We start from the raw sequence: 23,029 nt of genomic DNA, 5'->3' as shown, positions 1-23,029 counted from the left end.
TAGCGCTCCTGCATCGCAAATCCCGAACCCCGAAACCTTCCGATGTTACGATGTTGAGGACTTCTGTTATCGCAATCCATCGCGTTGCACCCACTAAGTGTTACTCGCAATCAGCTTAAGCGTCATCAAAATGCTTTGGGGTCATGGAGGTAAGAAACTAAGGAGATGCCCTAAGCGCCTCTCCCAATGCAAGCGAGCGTGCTGTGACCCGCGCATGGCATTGTGGTTAGTTGCCCACACACGTGACCCATAAACGTCACGGCAAGACGTCATAAAACATGGCGTCCTCCATGTCCGCGGCGTACCTTACCTGGATACAGAAACGAGCTGCGGCCGAATAACTTGTTTTCGCTTTCATAACGTCTTTGGAGTTAAAAGTTATCACACCCGTTGAAATACAAGATAGATCATCTCAATGTGGAAGCAATGGATCACAAAATCGCTAGAAGACGTACGTACGTCATCGTGACATTGCCTGGCTTCTCTTCTGTTTTGCTCAACTTTTGCTGTGATTTATCACGCGGCAAATGTTGAAACACCCCATAACATTCAAAGTATTGTGCGAATGGACTCCTTGAAGGTAAGAGGTTTCCTGAAGATGAGGTTTGCTAAACTTCCAAGTCTCCGCGCAGACCGCCATAACGCCGAAACATGTGGGGATCACGTGACTGGGCAACTAGATGGGCGTGGTATTGCCAGGAGCGACCGCTAGAGGAGTCCCACGGCCCTCCGATCTTATAGCCCTCTCCTTAGTTTCTTACCTCCATGTTTGGGGTCCGCATCGCCATCTTGCTTCTCGCACAGTTGGCATAATCCTCCTCTTCTCCTCACGAATCCCTAAAACCCGCGTGGGCGTGTTAGGCAGGCTCCCGAGTGCCATATCCCGGGTTCTCAGGGGAACGTACCCTTGGTGTATCTACTTAATGATGTTTGTGAGGCCATCCGGAAGCCGAGCGCCAGAGCCGCTGAGCACGCGCCACCTATCGAGCTTTCTTCTGTCGCCTGCTTTTAAGTAAACACAGCCGAAGACCATAGCAGTCCTCTGTAGTAGTATCACTATTGACCGCCGACATCCGATGATTCCCGAAACACAAAGAGCATGGGCGGTTGGAACGTGTTGCAACGCTTGCGCCATTTAGAAAGTAGACCTGTGCGCCGATGCCACTTTCACCGGCGGCGGCATCAGCGGCGCGAGGGCGTAAACGTGTAAGCCGTCCACAAGCATGCGCAAGCGCCGGTGGCCTGCGAGGTGTATATTGTCTAGACTACAGCCGAAACCACATCCTAAAAAGGTTCCACTTTTTATTTGAAAAAAGAAGGGTCTAACCGTAACAAATTTATCACAAACAATAGATCTACTTCGATCACATTTTGACCAGAACAAGCCGTGAAAGCACGCAATCTGTGCACAGTGGTTGCACACGCGTTATACCCTCAGAGGGAATTTTTACAGAGGGCATAGTTGTCATACACAAACATCAACCCGGCCAGCGGGGGAGGAGGGGCAACGGCCACCTTGAGCCCCTTCGCAGTGCCCATGGGGATCAACCTAATACTATCTCGAATGAATGAAAACAACAACAATAATAATGACAGTAGAAGAGCCACAAAGCTCGAGCGTTTTCTACACATCTCCGTTTACCAATGTTTTACATTCATTCAGCAACGGTGAGAAGATTTTCATGTACCAGCATGCTCACTTATCGAAGGGCTTATCTCCATCCTTCTCTTTTGCGTCTGTCAGGCACTCCTCGCAGAAGACATCAGAGCCAATCTTCCGCGTCTTGTCACCGTCTTGCAAAACTACCCAAGCAGCACAGTGTACTGAAAGTCGAGTGCAATAGGGGTCGACGGTATGTGTCTTATCAATGTTCTTTAGTTTCACGACTCTGTTCAAGGCCTTCCACCTACCCGTCCACCCCTCTTGCACTCGACTTTCAGTACATTTTGCTGCTTCGGTAAGGTGCCAAAGTAACGCCACACCGCGCTCGTTTTAAATGGACTTGAGCTCTTATCAACAGAGAACAACGACACGCGCTTCAAAAACGGAGATCCAGTCTCTGATGTCATGACAGTTCAAAACTCGCGAGGCCAAGACCGGCAGAAGTGTGCGAAACCACTTTAAGCTTCCCGCCCCGTAGCAGAACCAACCGGAACACGGAACGCGCGCAGGATATCGGCGGCAGGGATGGCGCCACCGGCGGCGTCATCAGCGCGGGGAAATGGCGGCGGCAGCGGCGCGGCGGCGCACAGGTCTATTCGAAAGTTAGTACACCGAAACATGCGTGACGCTCCGGAACTGGCCCCGCTCTTCCCCAGCGTTCTCCGGCTCCGAATAAGGGGTGCGCAGGGTGCACCCGGGCACGTGCACCGGAAGACACTTTGGAGGTGTTAAGTGATCCCCTGAAAGAGGGAACCTTCCCGGAGCACGAACCTGACGCGCACCGTGATGTCTCCGATGACTCGGTACGCTATTACCCCAGGAGATCCGTACAGGCGGTACGCTACCAAAGCTCCCATAGCGTCGCGCAAGCGCAGGGGCGGATCTATGATTTTTCCGAGGGGGGTCCGCTATGGACAAGTGCCAGGTGCATTCTGGGATTGACCCATTGAACCCTACGTTTAAGTCTGGAATTGACGGGGTCCGGACCCCTGCCCGCCCCCCCAGATTTGAGCGTGCGCCATGCGACCAACGCCGTGGCGGTTATCGCAGCAGCGATGCGAAAACGGTCTACTAAAATATTACACGCAATATACGCTTTCGACTTGCGGTCTCCGATCGTATGGCGGGAGGGAGTTTTCGTGAACAGTTTTCGCTCAGACGCTCCCTGAAAGATTCTGCCGCTGCCCAACCAGACGGTTCCCTTCAGGGTCACTTCCTCTTCCCATTGGTCCTCCTCGACACCGTACGCCGTTAGGTTACCGTTATCGCCAATACCGTTGAGTGAAAGCGATTCACGAAAACTAGATAGTATGATAGCAATGAACGAATTGCTGTTGGATCTCTGCTGCATTTCATGTTCTTCTTTTGTATTTATTTTAAGCTGGAGTTCAAAGTCGAAGCTGACAGACGGTTCCTGGGACCTCTTGCATTGGCGGACATTAAGGTGACGCCCGAACCTTGTAACGCAGACGCCGACGACATTGGTATGCATCTCATTGACCAGGCTGATACATTGGTTAGGGTGTGGGGATATCGGCAGAGGGAGCTACTGAAGGAGATAGTACATCTACAAAGGGGGAGACAACTCTGACTAGGATAACATTGGCCTTCTGCCATCTGTAACCACTGGTCCTTTATGGTTATGGGGGACAGGGTTGGTGGCTTCGAACGCAACACCAGGCAACATAATTCAACTCTCCTATACACGTATTCATTTCCAGGACTATGCGAGTTTGAGTACGACACATGCGGTTGGACCGTGGAAGAGGCAGAGACGGCGAAGTGGGTGCACGTTAGAAGAACGAGCGACATCGCGGAGTTCAGAAAGCTCCCTGAAGCGGTCAAGTCAGGTATGTATATATGGTTCAATCACCTGGCTCCGTTAGTACAATCGCATTGATCGGCCATGGGCTTTCTAATTAACCTAAAAAAAAGTTACCTTTCCTTGGCAAATTATTGAGTTCAATTAAGCTAATTAGACTCATTAATGAGGCACCCTCACAGAAAACACCTGTGTGGGTGACAAAAACATTCACAAGTGTCGTGCACAAGGTTTCCAACTTTTATCTCACATTTATTATTTTTTAATAATTAGGGGTCACTGTCGCGTGCAGCACCCTGTATAGTGAAAGTGGTGCTGACAGGAATGTGCAACGAAGCCGCTATCATACGAGTAGGCAAGTCCAACACGGCATTTTAGGCACTAAATAGGGCATCTGCAGAAAAACAGACAAAGAAATAAAGAGAGGGGAGAGATAGAGGCGAGACTCTAAATCCCTGCACACAGCACACCATGTTGGATGTCGACCCTTCCGGAGGACGACGCACCTCAGCGATTTCCATATGCGTTACCAAATTCTTGGATATAACGGCCAACTGATTGCAGTGAACGAAGAGTAATACCCCTGTGACATGGGTAGTCTTCAATTGTGGGTTTTAGTACAACGGTACGCCGTCGCCTTTGCGTACGTACGAGATGGAGAGATAGCGCAGTGGTTCCACGCAATGGGCAAAGCTCTGCTTGTGTCTTGAGCATGCGCAGAGACACTAATCCTGTCCCTTACGTACGCAAAGAGCGATAGCGTACGATATACTAAAACCCTCTAATAACCGTGGACCAATGGCCATTGACGATACGGGTAACGCCCCCAAGCGTGGGACGTCTCAACTTCTAAAACGAGCACTGAATCCAATACTGCCGGACAGGTTGACGCCTTGGTCTTCTTTTTATTTTCATTGCACCAAACCAAGTCAAAGGCACGACCTACTAGATTATAACGACCATGTCATAATCAGCAGCCCCTATGAGAAGCCCGTCCGCACGATCCGCTAGGGGAGCTACTCATCGGCACGCCACGATTGGACGATGGAAATTTGAATTCTGAACGCGCAGAAGCGTATCTACGACTACCGTAGCAGACGACAGCGATAGCTCCTATGAAATCGCGTAGAATTATGATGATAATCAACCTCAGAATAAAACATCCGTGGAACGTCCACCGCTTGTACAGAAATACCAAGGTAAGCTGAAGTACAAAGTATTGTAGAAGTTGAGGAAGCAATAACTGGGACGATGAGGAACGCCACCGCTACCTTCCAAAAATGCGGCGCTGGGAAGGGGTGAAAGACAACAACAACAACAATAAATGAAGAAGTGATTATGACATGGGATGTTTCCCCGTGGTAGCCACAGGACACTACCCCATTTCACAGTGGTTAATATGAGAGGATGAATTATGGTGAGAATGAAGCAACGACAGGTCGGAGTTCTGTTTAGAGCTCTTCAAGGAGTCCAGTGGCCTGCATGAAAACGAAAAGGGAGCGAAGAGCCCGGCACTGATGTTCAGGGGAGCTCCATGGGCCAAGTACTTTGGACAAGCTGAATGGTCTATGGTCGAGGAGTTCAAGTTGGCGTCGAAGTACCCGGCGTTCACACGTGTACCGCTCACAGTCCTCGATGATATGGGGGATCGTAGCTGGGGTGCGGCAAGCTAGGCACAGCGCCGTGTTACTGTAACCCAGCTTAGCACGGAACGCAGGGGTGAAGGCGACGTTGAGTCGTAGACGCCGCAGGAGTGTCGTAAAGCTGCGAGGGAAGCCACCTGGCATTCTAAATGATAATGACGGGTCCACTGCATGGAGGAGCGACCATTGAGTGATGTCATGCAGCCATTGCTGGCGGGCCAAGGGTGACACCAACGCAGACAAGTAGGAGCGCCTATCCCCGTTGGAGAGGATAATGGGCAGGGCTCTGGAGATACGGTGGGCCGCAGCAGCCGCCAAATCTGCCTCTTCGTTGCCCTGAATGCCGGTGTGGCCGGGGACCCACTGTAGGGTCACCCGGTGTCCCTGTTCGCCGAGAACCCTGAGCGCCGTCAGGATACTAACAACCACCGGGGCCAACGAGCCGCGGATGCCCATGGTTCCTACACATTGCAGGGCTGATTTTGAGTCGGTGTATATCACCCAGGAACGGGGAGGGTACTTTGAGACAGACTTTAGAGATAACAAGATGGCATACAGCTCCGTAGAGGTCGACGAAGTGCGATGTGACAGGCGGAACCCACATGATAGTGACTCCTCCGGTATGACAAAGGCAGCGGAGGAGCCATCCGACGTAGACGAACCATCTGTGAACACAGCCGTGCGGCCTCTGTAGTTTGTATCCATCATTTCCAAAGTAGACTGCTTGAGAACCGAAACGGGGATCTGGCTCTTCGGCCCCAGGAGGCCAGGGATGTGTGTCGAGAGGGATGGGCTCGGCAGTGTCCATGGTGCCACTGAAGGGGCGGTCGGGGCAACAGTGAAGTCAGGGATGTTTCCAGATGTTGCTGTAACACATAGCGAGAGTTTACTGTTCTTCCGCCTACGTAGCTTTTGAACCAGAGGATGACGCCGGTGGTGAGCGAGCAACCGTAGGTAGTGTCGGATGGTTTCTCTTCGGCGGAGGACATCGATGGGTATTTCCCCGGCGTCGGCGATCACCATCCGTGTCTCAGCGCTGCGCGGGACACCAAGGCACGTCCGCAGGCTGCGTGCCAGTGTACACCGAAGCTTGTGCTCAGACGTGGCTGATATACCGTGCAATACGGGCAAGCTGTATAGCAGGGAGCCGCGAACCAGAGTTTTGTGGAGCACAAGAAGATCCCGCTCAGTGCAGCCCCAGCGCACGCCGGCAAAGTGGCGAATCACATTCCCCCAGCGCTGAGCCTTTGAGATGATGAAGTCAATGTGCCTTCGCCACGACAGGTTGCGGTCCAGGATAACACCCAGGAACCTGTGAAACTTGACTTGTATGAGGGGGCAATCCCCAATCCGCAGTTGGAACCTCCGCATCTCTCTTCGAGTAAACGGAAGGACAGCGCTTTTTTCGGTGGAGATATCCATCCCCGCGTTCAAGAAGAAGTTGTTGATGGCATCCAGTGCTCTTTGCAACCGATGTTGAATTGCCGGCCGGGATTTTCCAACAGTCCAGATACACACATCGTCCGCATATATGGAGAGATTTACTCTCCTCGGTAGACATTCTTTGAGATCAACCATGACGATATTGAATAGTAACGGGCTTAGGACACTTCCTTGCGGGACACCCTGCGGAACAGCAGTCTTTTCTGTGTCACCCTCGCCTGTTCTGACAAAAATTTACCTTTGGCTCAGGAAGTCGGAAAGCCATGCAAGCGCTTTCCCAGGCACTTGCGACCGAAGTAACGCATGCAGAACACCGGGGTGACTTACGGTGTCATACGCCCGCTTGACGTCCAGGAAGACAGCCATCACGATTTGCCTCCGGGCTTTCGCTTCCTCAACAGTAGAGACCAAATCCATCACCGAATCCATTGAACTACGATGCCTACGGAAGCCTGACATTTCCTGGGGGAAAACACATCTCCTCTCAAGCCACCACTCGAGCCTGTGCAGCACCATGCGCTCCAGAACTTTCCCTAGGCAGCTGGTAAGGCTGACAGGCCGAAAAGACGCCAGGTCCAAGGGGTGTTTTCCAGGTTTCAGTATGGGAACCACTAGGGCCTCCTTCCACTGAGCAGGGACTTGTCCATCCCTCCATGATTTATTGTAGATCCCTAAGAGGACCAGAAGGCAGGTGTCATTCAGGTTACGGAGCGCAGCATAGGTGACCAAGTCCGGACCAGGTGACGACTTTTTCCGAGAAAACGCCAGGGCCGCCTTGAGTTCTGCAACCGTGAAGTCTGCATCCATGTCGGGGTCCGATGATAGAGGAGCTTGGCTAATAGCGCGCTGTAGCTGCACAACATGTTCCTGGGTGAAAGACAGGTTGAAGCGTTGCTACCCGCATCTGCAATGGTCATTGGCTACAATGATTGGTGCTCGCGCGGCAGGCGAGGTGCTATAAACGGGCTTCTAAGGCAACGTTTTTGTTGTGCAGGAAAACAGACAGAGTAAGCGGGGGCAAGACTCAGGCGGAGGCCAGACTGAGTTTGGTGCTGAATAATAAAAGATATATGTTGTGAAATTAACAGCGGACCTGGCGATAGGGAGGACCTCAGTAGGAATTTAGAGAGACAAGACTTGCATTACTGCATCGCCTATACGTATGTCATAAAACCTTCTGGAGGAACGAATGTTCCGTAACGTTTTTTCTTTTCTTTTCTTTTTTTTTCGTTTTGTCTCGTTTCTAAGCTCGCATCTGCAACCTTTTTTTGTGTGTGTGTTAAGTACCTTTAAGCATCACCAGTAGCGGACCTCCTAATCAATGGCATTTTCATGTAGGATCCTTCATGCAAGTTTCGGCCAAGAAGGGAACAAGGGCGTCCACCGCCCTGGTTAGTCCCGTATGGTCCATCCCGCCTCGCTGCTTGGAATTCTGGTATCGTCACGATATATTCGCTGCTGTTCTCCTCAGAGCTGTCATGTCCCAAGGCCGAGAGACGAAAATCCTCTGGACACGACCAGAGCAATACAAGACCGGTCAATGGACTCTGGCCCGCGTACCAATCACAGGTTCATCTGCGTCTAACGGCTCAACGGTCTGTTGCTAAGCTTTCGTAAAACGATTATTTGTGATATTACGTGGCGAGAAAACTATGATCATGAGCGACGCCGCGGTGTTTCGGCTGTGAATACGTAGAGAGTTCTGGTATACTGCTACCGGGAGCCCGGTGGTAGTGGTGGTGGTGGTGGTGATGATGGTGGTGATGGTGAAAGGGCTTGCCGTTGTCGGCCTCACGTATGTGGGCAACGTCACGACTGACGCCCTGGGGAAATGTGCGTCCTGGGCCGACTTCTAGGGGAACTGTGCCGACATATGTCTGAAAGCGTCTGAGGAAAACCCAGGAAAAACCCCAGACAGCACAGTCGGCACCGGGATTCGAACCCGGGTACCTCCCAGTCTCGACCCGGGAGCCCGGTACACGTACGTGGCAGTGTACCGGGAGCCCGGTACACTGCCACGTACGTCTACCGCACCCAATCAACGGATGTGCACGCGCGCTGTCATTAGTGACTGTGAGCAGACCGTTGGTTACGTGGCTTCCGAAGTATCGTGTCAACCGCAACCAATCAACAGATAACGATTCTGTGTCATCCACGCTGCAATTTGTCCCCATAGGGGCGGTAGATCCACAGTGTTGTGACTAACGGTACACTAAAACTCCCTCTTTCCCACGCGAGGGTTCAAAAGCAAAGGGTGCATTCAAATAGTCTGAGGGCCAGGTGTCACTTGGCGACGCCCGACGCGACGCCACGTCGTGGGCGGGCGGCGGAAGTGGACCGCACACTGGTAGTGCCGCCATGACAGTGCGTCATACGTAAACTGAAACCGCATATGAGCACGTGTTCTGTCTTTCCCTCTTCTTCTTTTATATCAGAAACTATTGGTATATTCGACTGGTTGCCCCCGATACTCCGAGCTGTAGCGGGTCAGACCATATCTCACCCCAGCTCCGAGACGAAGGAATCGTGCAGAAGCCGAACGCGGCAGGTTCGAGCAGAGGAGTGGAGAGCGAATGTTAACTCACGTGACTTCCGGTGCTTCCCTCGTAGTCGAAACGACGACGACGCAAAACGCAAAACATCTCAGGCGTGGCGGAACAGAAGCACTACTCAGCGGAAGCTTGCGCAATCACGTGATCGGAACCTTACCAGATCTCGAGAAGTTGGTCAGGGCAGTTTCGAGCGCTCCGAGTTGGAGGAAAGAGCTCCAAATGAACCAAACGAATGCAGTGAGAGTGTTCTGTTTTGACCAATCGAATACAAAACGTGGCTCCAGAGTGCCCTAGAGCGATCGGAAGCGACCAGTCGAAGACACCATAGTTCTCCTGAGTAGAATTTTGGCATGTGACATCCGCATATAACTCGTAGTGGAACGTAACTCCAGTCAGAAAAAGCCAAAAAAATATCACAGCCTCCATGTTGTCCCTTTAACCAGCAAGGAATCTTAGTGCCGACCTATAACCAATTATTATCACCCCTACCCATATATGTTCATCGAACTTGCAGGAAAGCGCGCATATTTTCGGACAGGAGACGCACAACATTTACTAAGCACATGCATTGTAGCTACGGCAACACTTGCGAGTGTTTGATTACATCGTGCAACATCGTATGTGTATTCCCCTTCAGCAGGTACGCCTAGAAGCTTCCTGGACAGGCAAGGCCCAAACGCACGCCTTCCTGAACCTCGCTAATCTCCGACTGTCGACGTCCCCCTGTGAATCCGTCGTCGACTGTACGTTCGAGAATGGGTTCTGTGGATATAGCGGCTATGTAGTACCTGAGTTCTCGTGGAAAGTCGGTTCTGGGCGGGCGCCCTATCCAGAGTACCAGGTCGTGCTTCCTCCCTCCGGACCATCAGCAGGTAAGCTGGAGGAGCACAGCGAGAGAGTAACGTACTCGAAGCATACGGCGTCAGCAATAGCCTCATGGCCAGTTCTCACTTGGCGACGACCGACGCGACGTTGTGAGCGGACGGCGAAAGTAGAGGCGTATGTCCCCCCTCCCCTCCAACCACAGTGGCATTCCGTCGTCCAAAGCAGACGACAAATCAGGAGGCGTGGCCTTTCTGCGTCACCTTATTGGTCGCCAGTACATCGGTTCCCGGCAACTCTCGCCAACGTTGTGAAAGAAGTTCGGCATGGCAATTTTTTTGTCTCGACGTCTCTCCTATTCCAACACCGAAAATACGCGTCTGTGGACTTTTTTCGCATAAGCGTCTTATCCTAGCGGCTCTCCAGCGAACTACTTTCACAGCGCGTCAAAAGAAATCCATGTGGATAACACAAAGGATCAAAACCGATCCGGAGTGGGACCGACTAGCTCGCGCCGTTTGTGCGGTCCCCCCACTCTACCCCACTTCTGTCGTGCCCATACTGCGCCATCTAACGAAAACAAAGAGGCCCTCTTTGGCGCATCAAGGTCATGCGCATGCGCATAAGCCGTTGTCCTTATCCGGCGCACGCTGAAGACGTCCGCTCGGGCGTCGCCAAGTGAGAACTGTCCCTCATGGTACCAGAAAGTCGCTCTAACATATAAGATTTCAAATATGACGTGGTTCATACTGCGCAGGTGATCCGGAACTGGCTAGGCCGTTTGCCTACATCGACGCCTCGATGCCGATGGCGCACATCGACCTGGAGGTCACCACGTGGAGTTCTGTCTTTGAAGCCAACGAAGGAGATTCGATTGACCTAACTTATTTTCGAAAGGGCGAAGGTAGTCTGACTTACTTGTTTTACGTACGCACGAAGAACGAATGCGCAATGTAGACTTGTCGAGTCTATATAGGAAAATCGTCATTCATAATGTAACACTTCGTACGCAGGCCACACCTCGGCGTCTTGCTTTTATTAACTCCATCAAGAGGCAACACGTAAAACAGTCGTAGCTTGTCCGACATAGAAGACGAAATGTTACGCATATCGGTTTAGTAACCAAAGTAGTAGCAGTTGCCCGCATGTTATGTACAGCCGATGTAACGTACGGTAACCAGCATCGGTGTGAACCGGCGAACCCTGTTGTACCAGGTACACGCATCAGTTCAGAAACTTTAAATGACTTTAATCTGATACGAACAAGATACACAATTTTATCGGTAACATATTCTCCTGCATTATCTCTAACTGTCTGCAAATTACTCTGGGACGATTTTTCGATTCTGCATCTGGAGGAATGTATACTGGCTTTGAGTTTTAAAGGAAAAGTCATCAAGGCCACGCTTGACGGTCATTTTCATACATAAGGGAGTTTCCTTGAAGCCTATTAGAGAGCGAAAAAAGTGGAGATCTGAAGAAGCGAGGTCCAGGGAATACGGCGGATGTGGAATAGCCGCTCAACCAAGCTCTTGGATAGCTCTGCTGCGAAGCGACGGGAGGTAGACGGACACGGAAGACGAAACGAAGAACAGCACGTCGCACTTATCGACCGTTTATTTACATAGTGAACGAGTGAAAAGAAAGAAACACATTTTATGTTTTTAAATCTGAACTGATTATCTGAACGATGTGCTTGCACCTAGCACAGTTCACTTCGCACCACTCCGTTCACTGTGTCAATGAATGGTTGATAGTTCGAGTGTTCTTTGTTTTGTTTCCGTGTCCGTCTATACGTTTTTCTTTTTGTTTCTTTGTTGTTGTTGTTGTTCTTGTTTCACTTCGTGACAGCGCCGCGAAGCAACTCGTCTATCTTCCGTCGCTTCACAATGAATCTTTGCCAACCAGCCCAAATGTTACTTGTTATTATTTATTTTTTGTTATTAGTATTTACTAGACAGCTGCTGTTGTCATGATAGCTGTGCGCGGGTGCTCATTAACGCGCTGCGGCAGCACTTGATGGCGCCTTCCTGGCCTTTTGTCTTGAGCTGCGGTCGCAAGACGTCTGCGTCGTTGAGTGTAAACGTAAGCAGGGATGGTTATGTTCCTCGGCCGTAATTCGTACCACGTGACGCCTTCTGTGTCACACAGGACGCGTAACATTATCTTCTGCGGATGGGGTTTGTCGTGGCTTAGAGCGTTAGAGGTGAACTTAATCCAAGCCCGATGGCCTACCTGAACATGGAATATCACTCAAATAATAATAATAATAATAATTTATTTCACCAATGACACTTCGTGAGGGGATACAGACAAAAAGCTGCAAAAACTGCAGCTTGACGAGGTCTGACCCCCCTTTGTACACTCGACAGATACAACAAAGCAATGACAAATAGCAAACCAGACAATGTAAAGCAAACAGCAATGACAAATAGCAAACCAGAGGAATTACTTAGTGAGACAATGGTAATGAACACAAGGCATTAAGATGCATAAAACAAAAAAGCTATGAGAACACACGAAATAATATGACTATCCTAGTGAACATACATCGCCTTTATAGAGCAAATTGAAAGACAGCTGATGTTAATGTTGTTTTGGATATGGGAATTAATATGTCGTGGAAGATTATACGAAACCAACTGTGAGCCATAGTTTGTTCGTGCACACAGTGTGAAGTAGGGCTCATTGTAGCGTAGTGAATAAGAGGTTAATCTCATGGTTAAATTGGCTAGGGCTAGAAAGATGTGATTATTTTGCTTTACTGAAGTTAGATATGTAATGGACATACGGTACTTATACAGATCCATAATTCTGATTATGCTAAATTTCGCGAAGAGGGATCCTGTTGGATGTAAAAGGGAACGTTTGCTATGATGAAGTATCTTCTTCTGACACAAAAGTAACCTTTCAAGATTCGTTTACGTTGTGGTTCCCCAAACAAGGTGACAGTATGTGAGGTGAGGGTAAACCAGTGCGTTATAGGTCATAACTCAAATAAATAAACTAAAATAAATCAAACTCACCCTCTTCGAAATGACGAAGCTATTTTCTTGTTGTGCTTTCCTCGATGACATCCCATTTTCCCCATACATCATGGCACAAATGTTTCGAGTCGACTCCGCTGCCTTTGCTCCTCTGCTGAACTCAAACAGAAAAACATGTCGGACAGCGGTGTTCGTTTTTGTTTGTTTGTTGTGGTTGTTTCTTTTTTTTACTTGACATTCCATCCTCCTCAGCCCACAAAGATAAACTGCAACTTCCTTTATATATGAAAAATGCAAGACACACCGACGAACATTACACTGTCGCACCAAATGACGAGCCAGAAACGATTAACACACTCTTATGAGCACCATGTTACCATGCCTAACACAAGCGCTACGAAGCCTGATTCGATCTGTAAAAAAAAATATAAAAAGACGCTACGAAGCCTAGCAAATGGAGTAATTGCAGTTATGGAAGAACATTGCCTTCTTCTTTTCGTCCATTGTTTTTTAAAATAGTTTAGTGTCATTTTAAAGTTTCGTGACTAGCACCTGTAGAACTAGCCTGTGTGTAAGACACTGGTGTTGAACACATTCGTGTTCCTGCAAGACGGCAGTTCACGGAAAGCTGGCGAGTGCCACTGGCGAAACGTAGACTCATTCCCAGAATTGCCGGACACCTACCCTTAAAGTCGGCTTCACCTGCGTACTCTCCGCCCTACATTGAAGCTATGCGTCCCGTCTGCTTTCCATAGAATATCCATTAGCCCTGAGGGTTAGAAACAAGTGTCCACATCTAGGCGTGGCGACGGAAGGCACACCTGTCCTGTCGGGTGTGCTGTACGAGAGGATGGACCGCGGTGAATGTGTGTCTCGAACGATGCCTTGGCATGTTGATGGAAGTTCGATGTCAGCGTACACTCTCGGGAAAAAGGGTTGAGCAGTTACACGTTTTAGGAGGTAATAGTTGTCCCATATGTTGTGCCTAAAAGGTTGCAAAGTTCTACCTGCTACCTATGAAAGAGAGGGCTACCACTTACACCTTTTTGCAGCAATTTGGATATATGATAATTGATTATACCACCCTTTTACATCAGACGCTATGTTGACCTACGTGGTAACTATAGAAGTTACCACCTTTTCGCACCTTTTTTTCTTAGAGTGTAGTGTAATTGGTAGCGCACCAGACAGGCAGCCAGAGAGGCCCCGCCACCTGCCATTCGCGCTGACTTTTGTTCAACGGCCATCTTTCACGTCGTTACATGTCCGTTGGTGGGGTATAAGTGTTGCGCTGTGCCTGACCTGCTCGGACAGCTTCAGCAATTCACGTCATACACTCGTCTTGTCTCGCAGGCATCACCCTCGTGGAAATGAAGCAGCAGGTTTATAATCCAAACGTCACACCTGCCAAGGAGGTCTCCTTGGGAATTCTGAAACCATCAGACAGCTGGGTGAAGTTTTCGAAAGAATTGAGCCCCGGTGTGGCCCAGATTTCGATCACTGTTCGTCGTGCTCAGGAGCGAGAGGGAATATTTGCAATGGCCAGCATAAAGCTCATATCCGGGCATCAGGGTAAGCCTCTACTGTTATGATAAGATGATGCAATAGGCCTTTCATTGTTTATAAACAAATGACGTCATGATGTTCGGCAGCGCCACCAATTTGGTAGAGCTGAACTACGTTGGAAGTCAGGGGCGAACAAGGTCGCGCCCGAGAGCCAGGCTCTTGAGGGGATTATACGATAGTCCGTGAAAGGGATGCGACCTTCTGTCCTACTTTTCTTTCAATAGGAAGCAGCGAACAAGTTCCCATTCGTGGAACCCAGCCCGCCCCTTCAGACTTCTTTCGATTTCAGTTTGTCTACCAGCATCTTGATGGCCTTTCTCGGGGTAGAGGTCTATTGATTGTGTATTCTAAAACACATATCGTATTGTGCATATTGTCACTAAACATAACTTGGAGCGTTTCGTTGGTTACATGAAGCGCAAGTACATCATGAGAAACTTTATACAAGGCTCACCCAAGGCTTCGAACGAAGTTGGTTGAGAACACGAAATAAAAGACATACCATTTTTAGTGCGTAGTGACACTCTGAAAGACTGTATGAAAAGACTCACTCCTTTATCGTGGATGTGGCAAGAAGTTCTGCAAGGACATAATGTATGCTTCTACAGAACGCATACTGCACTCTAGGTACACCACCATCAGTCCAGGAGTTTGGATGCACTTTCGAAGGTGGAAGCTTCTGCGAGTGGACCGCTGAAGATGGAACCGTTAAGTGGACCCTCAACGATCCAATATCGGGGCACGTAGATACGCCAGCGTTCGACCACACGACAGGATCGCATATCGGTAAAAATTATTACACAAATTACCGACATTTACGAGCACGTTCGCAAAAGGAGAACCCTTCGTTGCTCAGCGGTCATTGAATTATTGCTGCGTTCAGGGAAGGGTATTGGTAATGGCAACGGAAACAGAAACGGTATATTACCGAAATTGTAGATGGTAACGATAACGGAAACGGAAACGCGTACCACTGTCCTCCATTACTGGAAACAGAAACGGAAACGAAAATTATCGTCCGGTATTGGATTCGGGTAATGGCTATTACTGTTGTGCGATGACATTTCAGCCACTTTTCATTTTATTTTTTGTATTTTGATGATTCGATTCCCTGTAGTGCTCTAGATACTACACCACAGTATGGAAGCAAAGCGAAATATTGGATATCGAGGGGTGCATCACCCGCTTACCTACTCGTGATATTACCTACCTACATGACATCAAGACACGAGACTTACACAACATAGACTCCACGCACTCTACTCCACCATAGCACAGGGATGACAGCATCTGATTTTTTTATTTCATTTTTTACGTTCTTCATTTCAACGTGGCTATGACAGTATTGTTTACTACTGAGAGCGTCCGCTTACATGAATGCGACATTGGATGAAAATTACGCCCATCTTGGATTGCTGGACTTAGAGTGATTGAAGACATTTTCCTACACTTCTTTAAAAATCTTGCATCCCGACGACCTAAAATTACTTGTGTAATGTGTACGACGTGTGACACCGAAGTACCACTTGGGCAAAACAGGGTTCTGACAGAGCCGGACTAGCTGTCCTCCCGCAGCTCTGTAACGGCCTTTCCATTTCCGGAAACAGTAACGGAAACGAAATTAAAAGCTGGTATCAGAAACGGATACGGAAACGAAAATATAGCAGTAACGAAAATGGAAACGGTACCGAAAATACGTTCGCTCTCCTTCCCTGGCTGCATTAATTACTACAGCACGAAATGAAACGTTACAGGTCGGTTTGCCTACGTCAAGCTGGATGTGGCGAGAGGCCCTGCACAGCTTCGCAGTCCCAACATCCCCACTTCGTGGAACGACACTGCTTGCTTCTCTTTCTGGTATTTTGCGAAGACGGACAGTGGCATGTAAGATGCTTTTTGTGAAACCGATCCGGTACCGGAAATTCGAGAATGGCAACCACGTGTGGCTTCCTTTCATTTTGCCTTATTTCTATTTCTTCATTATTATTATTATTGTTTTGTCTTCAGCCTCACCGTGAGAGTAAAGGAGGTTGTCCTACTGACGCTGAGCTCCTCGTCATTTGGCTCGGAGTGGCAACAAGCACACGTCCGCATCGACCGCAAGAGACACAGCGGAGAAGTAAGCGTTACTTAGAGTGTGTCGTTTGATTCATTATGGGAACATAAAGGTAGGATGCAAGCGAGCTGGTGATAATACGAAGACGGTGACGGTCCTTGAGATTAAGGGGGGACACAGGGACGAACGAGAAGGAATGTCAAGGAATTTCAAGGAATGTCATCACCTTCCCATTCGTTATGATGTCCCAGGGTTCGTGCAGGAGCTACGCGGGAACTTTCATTGCGCACTGAGCGTAGTTTTCGATATAAACACACACACAAAGAAAAAAGCGAACCGCAGATATGTAAGGTTTCGGTTCTACAGTTAGTGAAGAGCCCACTGTTGCCCGTGACTGCACTAAGGCCGTCGCAGGGCCGGCTTGAGAGCTGCTAAATCGCAGGCAATTACTTTAGTGCGGAATCTGTGGCTCCTAACCTCCACTGGGTAAAAATCCATGCAACTGACGGCATTCGATCAACAGCCGTCCTTGCGCAGCACGGTGCTTGACTGCAGGAAGCTGCCTTTGTCACGAGGAGGAAGAGGCAACTCCATGATAGGCAAGCCTGAGTGATGGGCAAGACACGTAAACGACACAACACGAGGGCTCGCTTGCACAACGCTCGACGGCAGGCTTGCCTATCATGGAGTTTATCCACCAGCTAGCCTGCACTTACGCCATTCTATCTGAGAGGCAACTCCTTCCTTGACGCTACCAACCCGCTCTTTGTGAAGCTGCTGCCAGCAAGCTTTTTTCCTCCTGCTCGTCACATTGTAGCAGCGTGAAATAAGGGACTCAATTAAGTTCAACCACTTGCTGTTTCTTTTCTTTTTCAGATCCCAGTGTACCTGGAAGCTCATCAATTGACAGGCGTCGTCGCGGTCGACGACCTCCTGCTCTCCTCTCAACCTTGTCCCATGTCTTGTACGTACCGGAGCCAATGTGACGTTTTCGTGTGTAAGCATTCAGTGTGTAACGGCCACGTGTATCTTTTCAGCCAAATGCACCTTCGAAGGCGGCGAAGAATGTTCGACTACCGCGCATGCGTCAAACGGAAGGTCGTGGGAGGTCAAAGATGGTGGAGCTTTCAACGTAAAGGACCACACAACAAATGATCCCGCAGGTGAGTGTTCTAAGGTTTCGTGAAATATGAAGACCCTCGTGTAGAACCGAGTATGTGAATCGTTGTGATACGTTGGAGGAAGCTAACGAGACCAAATGGGCAAGACTCCAAGTGTCGGAGTGATCGGTCCTGACGCCATCGGGGCTAACAATTTCACAAATTCTTTTTTCACCTAGACTAAACTTAATGCAAGCTAAATTTGCAAAAATTGAATCGTCGCTTACTGAGTGCAGTTGAGAAAGAAGCCTGTTGAATTTAGCCGGGTTCCTGAGCCTCGTATAGAGACAGGGAAGGTACTGGATTGATGCTCTAGGTCTTCTGCCTGTGCAGAAATCCAGTACAGGTGGTACTGTATTAACCATGATAGAACTGTTCGAGTAAGGACAAAGGGGCCCCTGATAATCTCGCTGATAATCCCGCTGATAATCTAATAATGCGACCTGAGCTAACAGTGATCGTGTACGATTCTTGTAGCGCCACGTTCCCACAAGGGGCACCACTCGCAACCATAACGGTAGCAGGATATACCCTGTCCCGTGCTCCGGACAGTGGCGGATACAGGAGGGGGGGCGAACGCCCCGGTCAAAATGACATTTCAGACATGGGATTTCTCTCTCTCTCTTTCTCCCGTCCCCCACTACACACTCCGACAAAGAACCCCCCCCAAAAAAACGGGGGTCTGGATCTGCCCCTGGCGCTTCGGAGCTCGCAGTGTTCGTACAGAATGGCTTCGGCTGCCGTATCGGCACTTAGCAATTCGTCCCGGCCATTGCGGTGCCTTCACGTTGTGGGCGGTGTCCCGCGTGGCTGAGACACCGCTTCAGAAGCACGGTAGAGGCGCGTCCTTATACTGCCATGCAGGCGCCCGCACACTACTGGTAATGACGAACACATTTTCCGGACATCGTTCACATCAGCGTTCACCTTACTGCCGAAGAACCTCGATGAGCGCGAGACTTCACGGGCTTTGCGAAGACGCGCCGGTGCAATACCGCTTCGACGACGCCAGATAAGGGGCCTTCGGTGACCTCTAATTCAACTTTCCGCCATTGCGGGCGTCCGTCCACTATAGTGGGAACGCGCCGTAATGCAGTATCGCATGATTCTCTTAATGGCAACCTTGACTGCAAATATTCTTTGCACCTCCCGCATCGGAGCCCCACAAGCAGTGTTCTCTCAGTATCACTAAGAGACGTTACATGCACAGGGCACTTCTTGTACTTAAACACAACGTGGGTGGAGAAAGATGTCCATCCGTACGCTCGCGCCATCTTCCAAGAACAGGAACCAACGGACGCGACTTGTCTCATTTTCTGGTGGAAGGGACTCGGTACACCCAGTCGGCTCAACGTTTACAGGTTCGTAACACGATATGCTTCTATCTTGCGTCTGGCACTAACGAATCGCTTCGCGTGCAGGCTTACGAGCGACGCTGGACTACGAGACCCTATACTATCCCTGAAAACAAAGGCAGTGACCAACTTCTGGGTTGGACGCTCTGTCACAGTAACCTCACACACCAAATGGAACGTAAGCTCGAAGCTGCCATTAAAAGCACGCGCATCTGCAGAGTCGTGTTCTATGAAACATCGAGTACTTATCGCTGCATTTGTAATGAGGAGACTTGAGCTAATGAGGGATACAAGTAACCCTATGCTTATGAATGACTGACTGTGATTATAAATAAGTATATCGGAACCTGCTGAGCGCTCACTGCGGTGGCTCTGGTATAGAAAGAGCTTGGAATCGCAAGACCGAAGTCACAAAAAAAAAAACGGCAGAGCAGATAGAACTGCCATTCGCAGGTTTCAAATCAGTGACGTAGTCGGTCACGTTTGGAGATTACACTTCGTATAGGACAACATTAAATTTCTATTCCTTGAGCTAAGAAATATTTCTTCCTGAAGGTGGATCATAGTGTCTCCTCATACCATCCGAGCCCTTCGTACCATCACCAAGGTGGCCTGTTCGTTACCTCTTAGCTGTCGGTTCTAGCTATATCCTGTGCACGATTGAAAAGCTGCTGGTTATCTAGAAACATAACCAGCTAGTAATTATTGTCAAGGACTAGCTGGCCTTCGCTGTACTGTGTACGCTTTAAAACCTACTAGTCCTGGGCGTGCTGACTTCAGCAGTAGTGTGTACGATTTTTTAGCTGGACCAGATTACCTTAAATTCAGAGTGTACGCTGTGCAGGGTGGTTGCAAATCTATCTATATAGATTGTCATCATAACTATAGAAGTAATTTCTAAAAATAGAACAATCACCTTTCCCCAGTTTTAACCAACGGCGATGTAATCTACGCCTACAGGCCCAGCTTAAGAGGGCACAGGCAAGCTTCTGTGTCGATGCATTAATTAACTTTCGTTAAGTAACTTTTAAATATTCAAAGGTTATCTCTGATAATTAAAAAGCTAATTACCGAGAGTTAACTGATGCATCGATACAGAAGCTTGCCTGCGCCTGGGCCTTTAGGCGTAGAGATTACATCGCCATTCGTTAAAACTAAGAAAAAGCGATTTTTCGATTTTTGAAAATGACTCCTATAGTTACGGTGGACACCCTGTATATGCATGCAAGAAAATAAGTTTGTGTTTCTTTGCACCAAAACGACATAATCACATCCGTTATCTTGTGGTATATCCCAGCCTGTGTTCGAGGTCCAGATGCCATACTTCTTGTTGGCGGATTCCGGTGTCCTCCTTGATGACATAGAACTGCGATCCGGTGTATGCCCCCCTGAAGGTGCGACTGCTTCATAATTATTACCTTAGCAGAATTCGAGCCATGGTGCAACTGGGATTCTTCAGTTCGTTAGGGCGTACTTTAAATCACAGCAGTTTTTCTCTTTCTTTCAGACTTCTGTTCGTTTGAGAATGACTTGTGTTTGCCATGGACGAGTGGAACGCGCAGTAAGGCCACACTTCCTAACTATAAAACATTTATCGAAAAGTGAAGAATAATGGACTGCAATGCGTATACAATGTTTTTTGTTGTTGTTTTTTTACCTATCCCAACCCAAACCAAAAACCCAATAGAAGAACGGTTTCTTTTCGACATATCAGGGTGTTTTGCTTTGCAGGGTGTTTGTGATTCATTTTTCCTCGGTTCCGATTAAGAGCAAATGTTCGAGACGTCAACCGCTACTTTTAATCATTTTTTTTGCCCCAAAGCTGTTCTCCCACCCTTAGTACCCAAGTCCCTTTGTTGCGCTCCTTTCGTTTCGTGTGCCCGGCAGCTCGTATGCTCCTATTATCATTGACGTTAGAATCACGCTGAAGCACGTTTAAGGAACAAGTCCGCAGCTCTTCTAGGAGTGTCACAGAGATGTTGCACCGCAATGTCGAAAATGCGTTTGTTTCAGCATCTGTTATCATCGGGGATTGCTTGGGTTACTTCCTATTGCGTAAGGAGAGGGTACCCGTAAACGTTCTACTTCGACGTGCGGCGACGGCGTACGGAGATTGCTGGTCAAATACCGTTCTTAGCACCTTACGGCTACCGTATCTGTCATGGCTGTTCGGTTGAGTAACGTAAACTTTTCGGAATGTTGGTACAACATCTTGGACGGAACGAGCGCGAAGACGCAGTAGAGTGCGGTGTGTCCGCCTGCTGCGTCCCCGTCCAGTCCTCGCACCCATTCCGTTCAAGCTGCTCCGTGGTGGGCTGGGGAGATGTAGGGAGGAGGTGCGGTCAACCTGCTCTGTAGTGGCGGCTCGATGCGCCTAGGTGAGGAGGAAGAGGAGATGGTGAAAGAGGGAGGGGAGAGAAGGATGGTGGTACAGGAGAGAGAGAGGTGCGCTAACCCTCTTGCTCTGGGATTGGGATGGGTAGTCCAAGAGAACTACCCACCACAGGAAACATCCGAGCATCCCTGAGAAGTCTTCGCTGGGATGCTCCCTGTACCATGGGAACCACACGTATTAGTGGCGAAGTTACCCCATCCGCTGCTCTGTTGCCCTTCTCGCCATGTTGGTTTCTTTCTCTTTGGCTTCTCCCTCTCCCAGTCGTCGTCGTCATCGTTGTTGTTAGAGCTGTCACCCCTGCAAGCGTCACGGAAAGTGCGATTGTCACTTTCAGAAGCCATTCCCCTTACTTTCCTCTCGACGATTTCCCTGCACGTGCACTGCGCAGTGACATTACGCTGCCTGTGTAATGACTGATACGTGCACAGGAAAGCATCAGTTAAATAATAATTATAATAATAACGTTTCCTTTGCAGACGACACAACAAGCCTCGCCTTCATGGACGTGGTCGACAAATGGCGCGTCGGACGTGCCGGAACCAACTCAACTCAGCTCGATCATGACCACACAACAGGCACTGGAGAAGGTAATTAACTACGTCTGCTTAGAATTCATGCGGTGTTCTATTGTCACGTTCTGAACGGGACGGCCAAACGAAACCGTTTAAAAATGCATGTTTCTCTAGGACTACACGTGTTACACGGAAACCAGAGGCCATAAAACATGCCGTAGCGCCACCAAACGTGGAACGTGTCGACTTCTCAAAGAGCCCTACATCCAGCGCTCCTTGAGAAGTTGACATATTACACGCTTGCTGGCGCCTTGCGCACATGTTCAATGCAGTGCCGTACATTAAAAGGAAGTCTGACCATTAGGACAACCCACACTGCTTGCGGTTTCCGCTAAAGGTCCACGGGGTGGCAGTACGATAAGGTGTCGAATAACAACGATAAACCGACACGAAATTGCGTAGTAGTCCGTGCAATTTGATGTAACGCATAACAAGAGCAGACGCGTCAGAACTCACACTCATAAGCGAAAATCGGCGTATTTACAAAGGACATTTCACCTAATATATGGCTACGCGAAAGCAGATGGGCTCGGAGACAATGTTTTCTTTTTTCTTTTTCTTTTTTTATCCTGTCCGCTCTCCAGCGAGCCACGCTCAGCGCGAGTCAAAACAGGTACACGTGGGTAGCCCACAAGACCAAATCCGGTCCGGAGTGGGACCAACGAGCTCGCGCCGTCTTGCGGTCTCCCCACTGGTCCCCGCCTCTGTCGTCCCCATGCTGCGCCATCTAGTGAAGAAGAAGATAACCCTCTCCGGCACCTCAAGGTCATGTGTATGCGCATAGGCTGTTGTGAAAAAGGTCCATCGCCCGCGCTGCGCTCTGATTGACGTGCTAGGTCTACGCCGTCGCGATGTCGCTATCGCTGAGGCTCCCTTAGGTGCAGAGGCAGTGCTAATCTCTACTACTCGTGTATTTAATATGTAAGCTGTTTTCGGAAAAGACACTTTGCCACGCAGACTGTAAAGCCGTGGTAAACATTACCGTGTCCATCT

General features: G+C 49.2%; 2 protein-coding genes across 4 annotated transcripts in view; one reads left to right on the top strand and one right to left on the bottom strand.

Annotated features, from left to right (window-relative positions):
• The window catches only part of LOC135392010 (MAM and LDL-receptor class A domain-containing protein 1-like), a 103,447-nt gene that overhangs the window by 25,972 nt on the left and 54,446 nt on the right, over positions 1-23,029 (top strand). For 2 of the 3 annotated variants that reach the window (XM_064622620.1, XM_064622622.1), the window contains 16 exons: positions 3,045-3,147; positions 3,385-3,513; positions 7,910-8,166; positions 9,761-9,995; positions 10,703-10,849; positions 14,286-14,504; positions 15,126-15,284; positions 16,253-16,382; positions 16,506-16,617; positions 17,431-17,518; positions 17,592-17,717; positions 18,925-19,075; positions 19,136-19,247; positions 20,367-20,463; positions 20,577-20,630; positions 21,941-22,051. In XM_064622620.1, the coding sequence (XP_064478690.1) occupies positions 3,045-3,147; positions 3,385-3,513; positions 7,910-8,166; positions 9,761-9,995; positions 10,703-10,849; positions 14,286-14,504; positions 15,126-15,284; positions 16,253-16,382; positions 16,506-16,617; positions 17,431-17,518; positions 17,592-17,717; positions 18,925-19,075; positions 19,136-19,247; positions 20,367-20,463; positions 20,577-20,630; positions 21,941-22,051 (2,230 nt within the window). The remainder of the gene's footprint in view (positions 1-3,044; positions 3,148-3,384; positions 3,514-7,909; positions 8,167-9,760; positions 9,996-10,702; positions 10,850-14,285; positions 14,505-15,125; positions 15,285-16,252; positions 16,383-16,505; positions 16,618-17,430; positions 17,519-17,591; positions 17,718-18,924; positions 19,076-19,135; positions 19,248-20,366; positions 20,464-20,576; positions 20,631-21,940; positions 22,052-23,029) is intronic. The other variant, XM_064622621.1, reaches the window with a different exon arrangement.
• LOC135392011 (sperm-specific sodium:proton exchanger-like) overlaps positions 1-23,029 on the bottom strand; it is a 102,026-nt gene that overhangs the window by 47,985 nt on the left and 31,012 nt on the right. The window lies entirely within an intron of this gene.

The sequence above is a fragment of the Ornithodoros turicata genome, chromosome 4 (assembly GCF_037126465.1).
Source record: "Ornithodoros turicata isolate Travis chromosome 4, ASM3712646v1, whole genome shotgun sequence".
Taxonomy (NCBI): Eukaryota; Metazoa; Arthropoda; class Arachnida; order Ixodida; family Argasidae; genus Ornithodoros; species Ornithodoros turicata.
The sequence above is the reverse complement of the archived record's forward strand: the minus strand, read 5'-3'. Positions and strand labels throughout refer to the sequence as shown.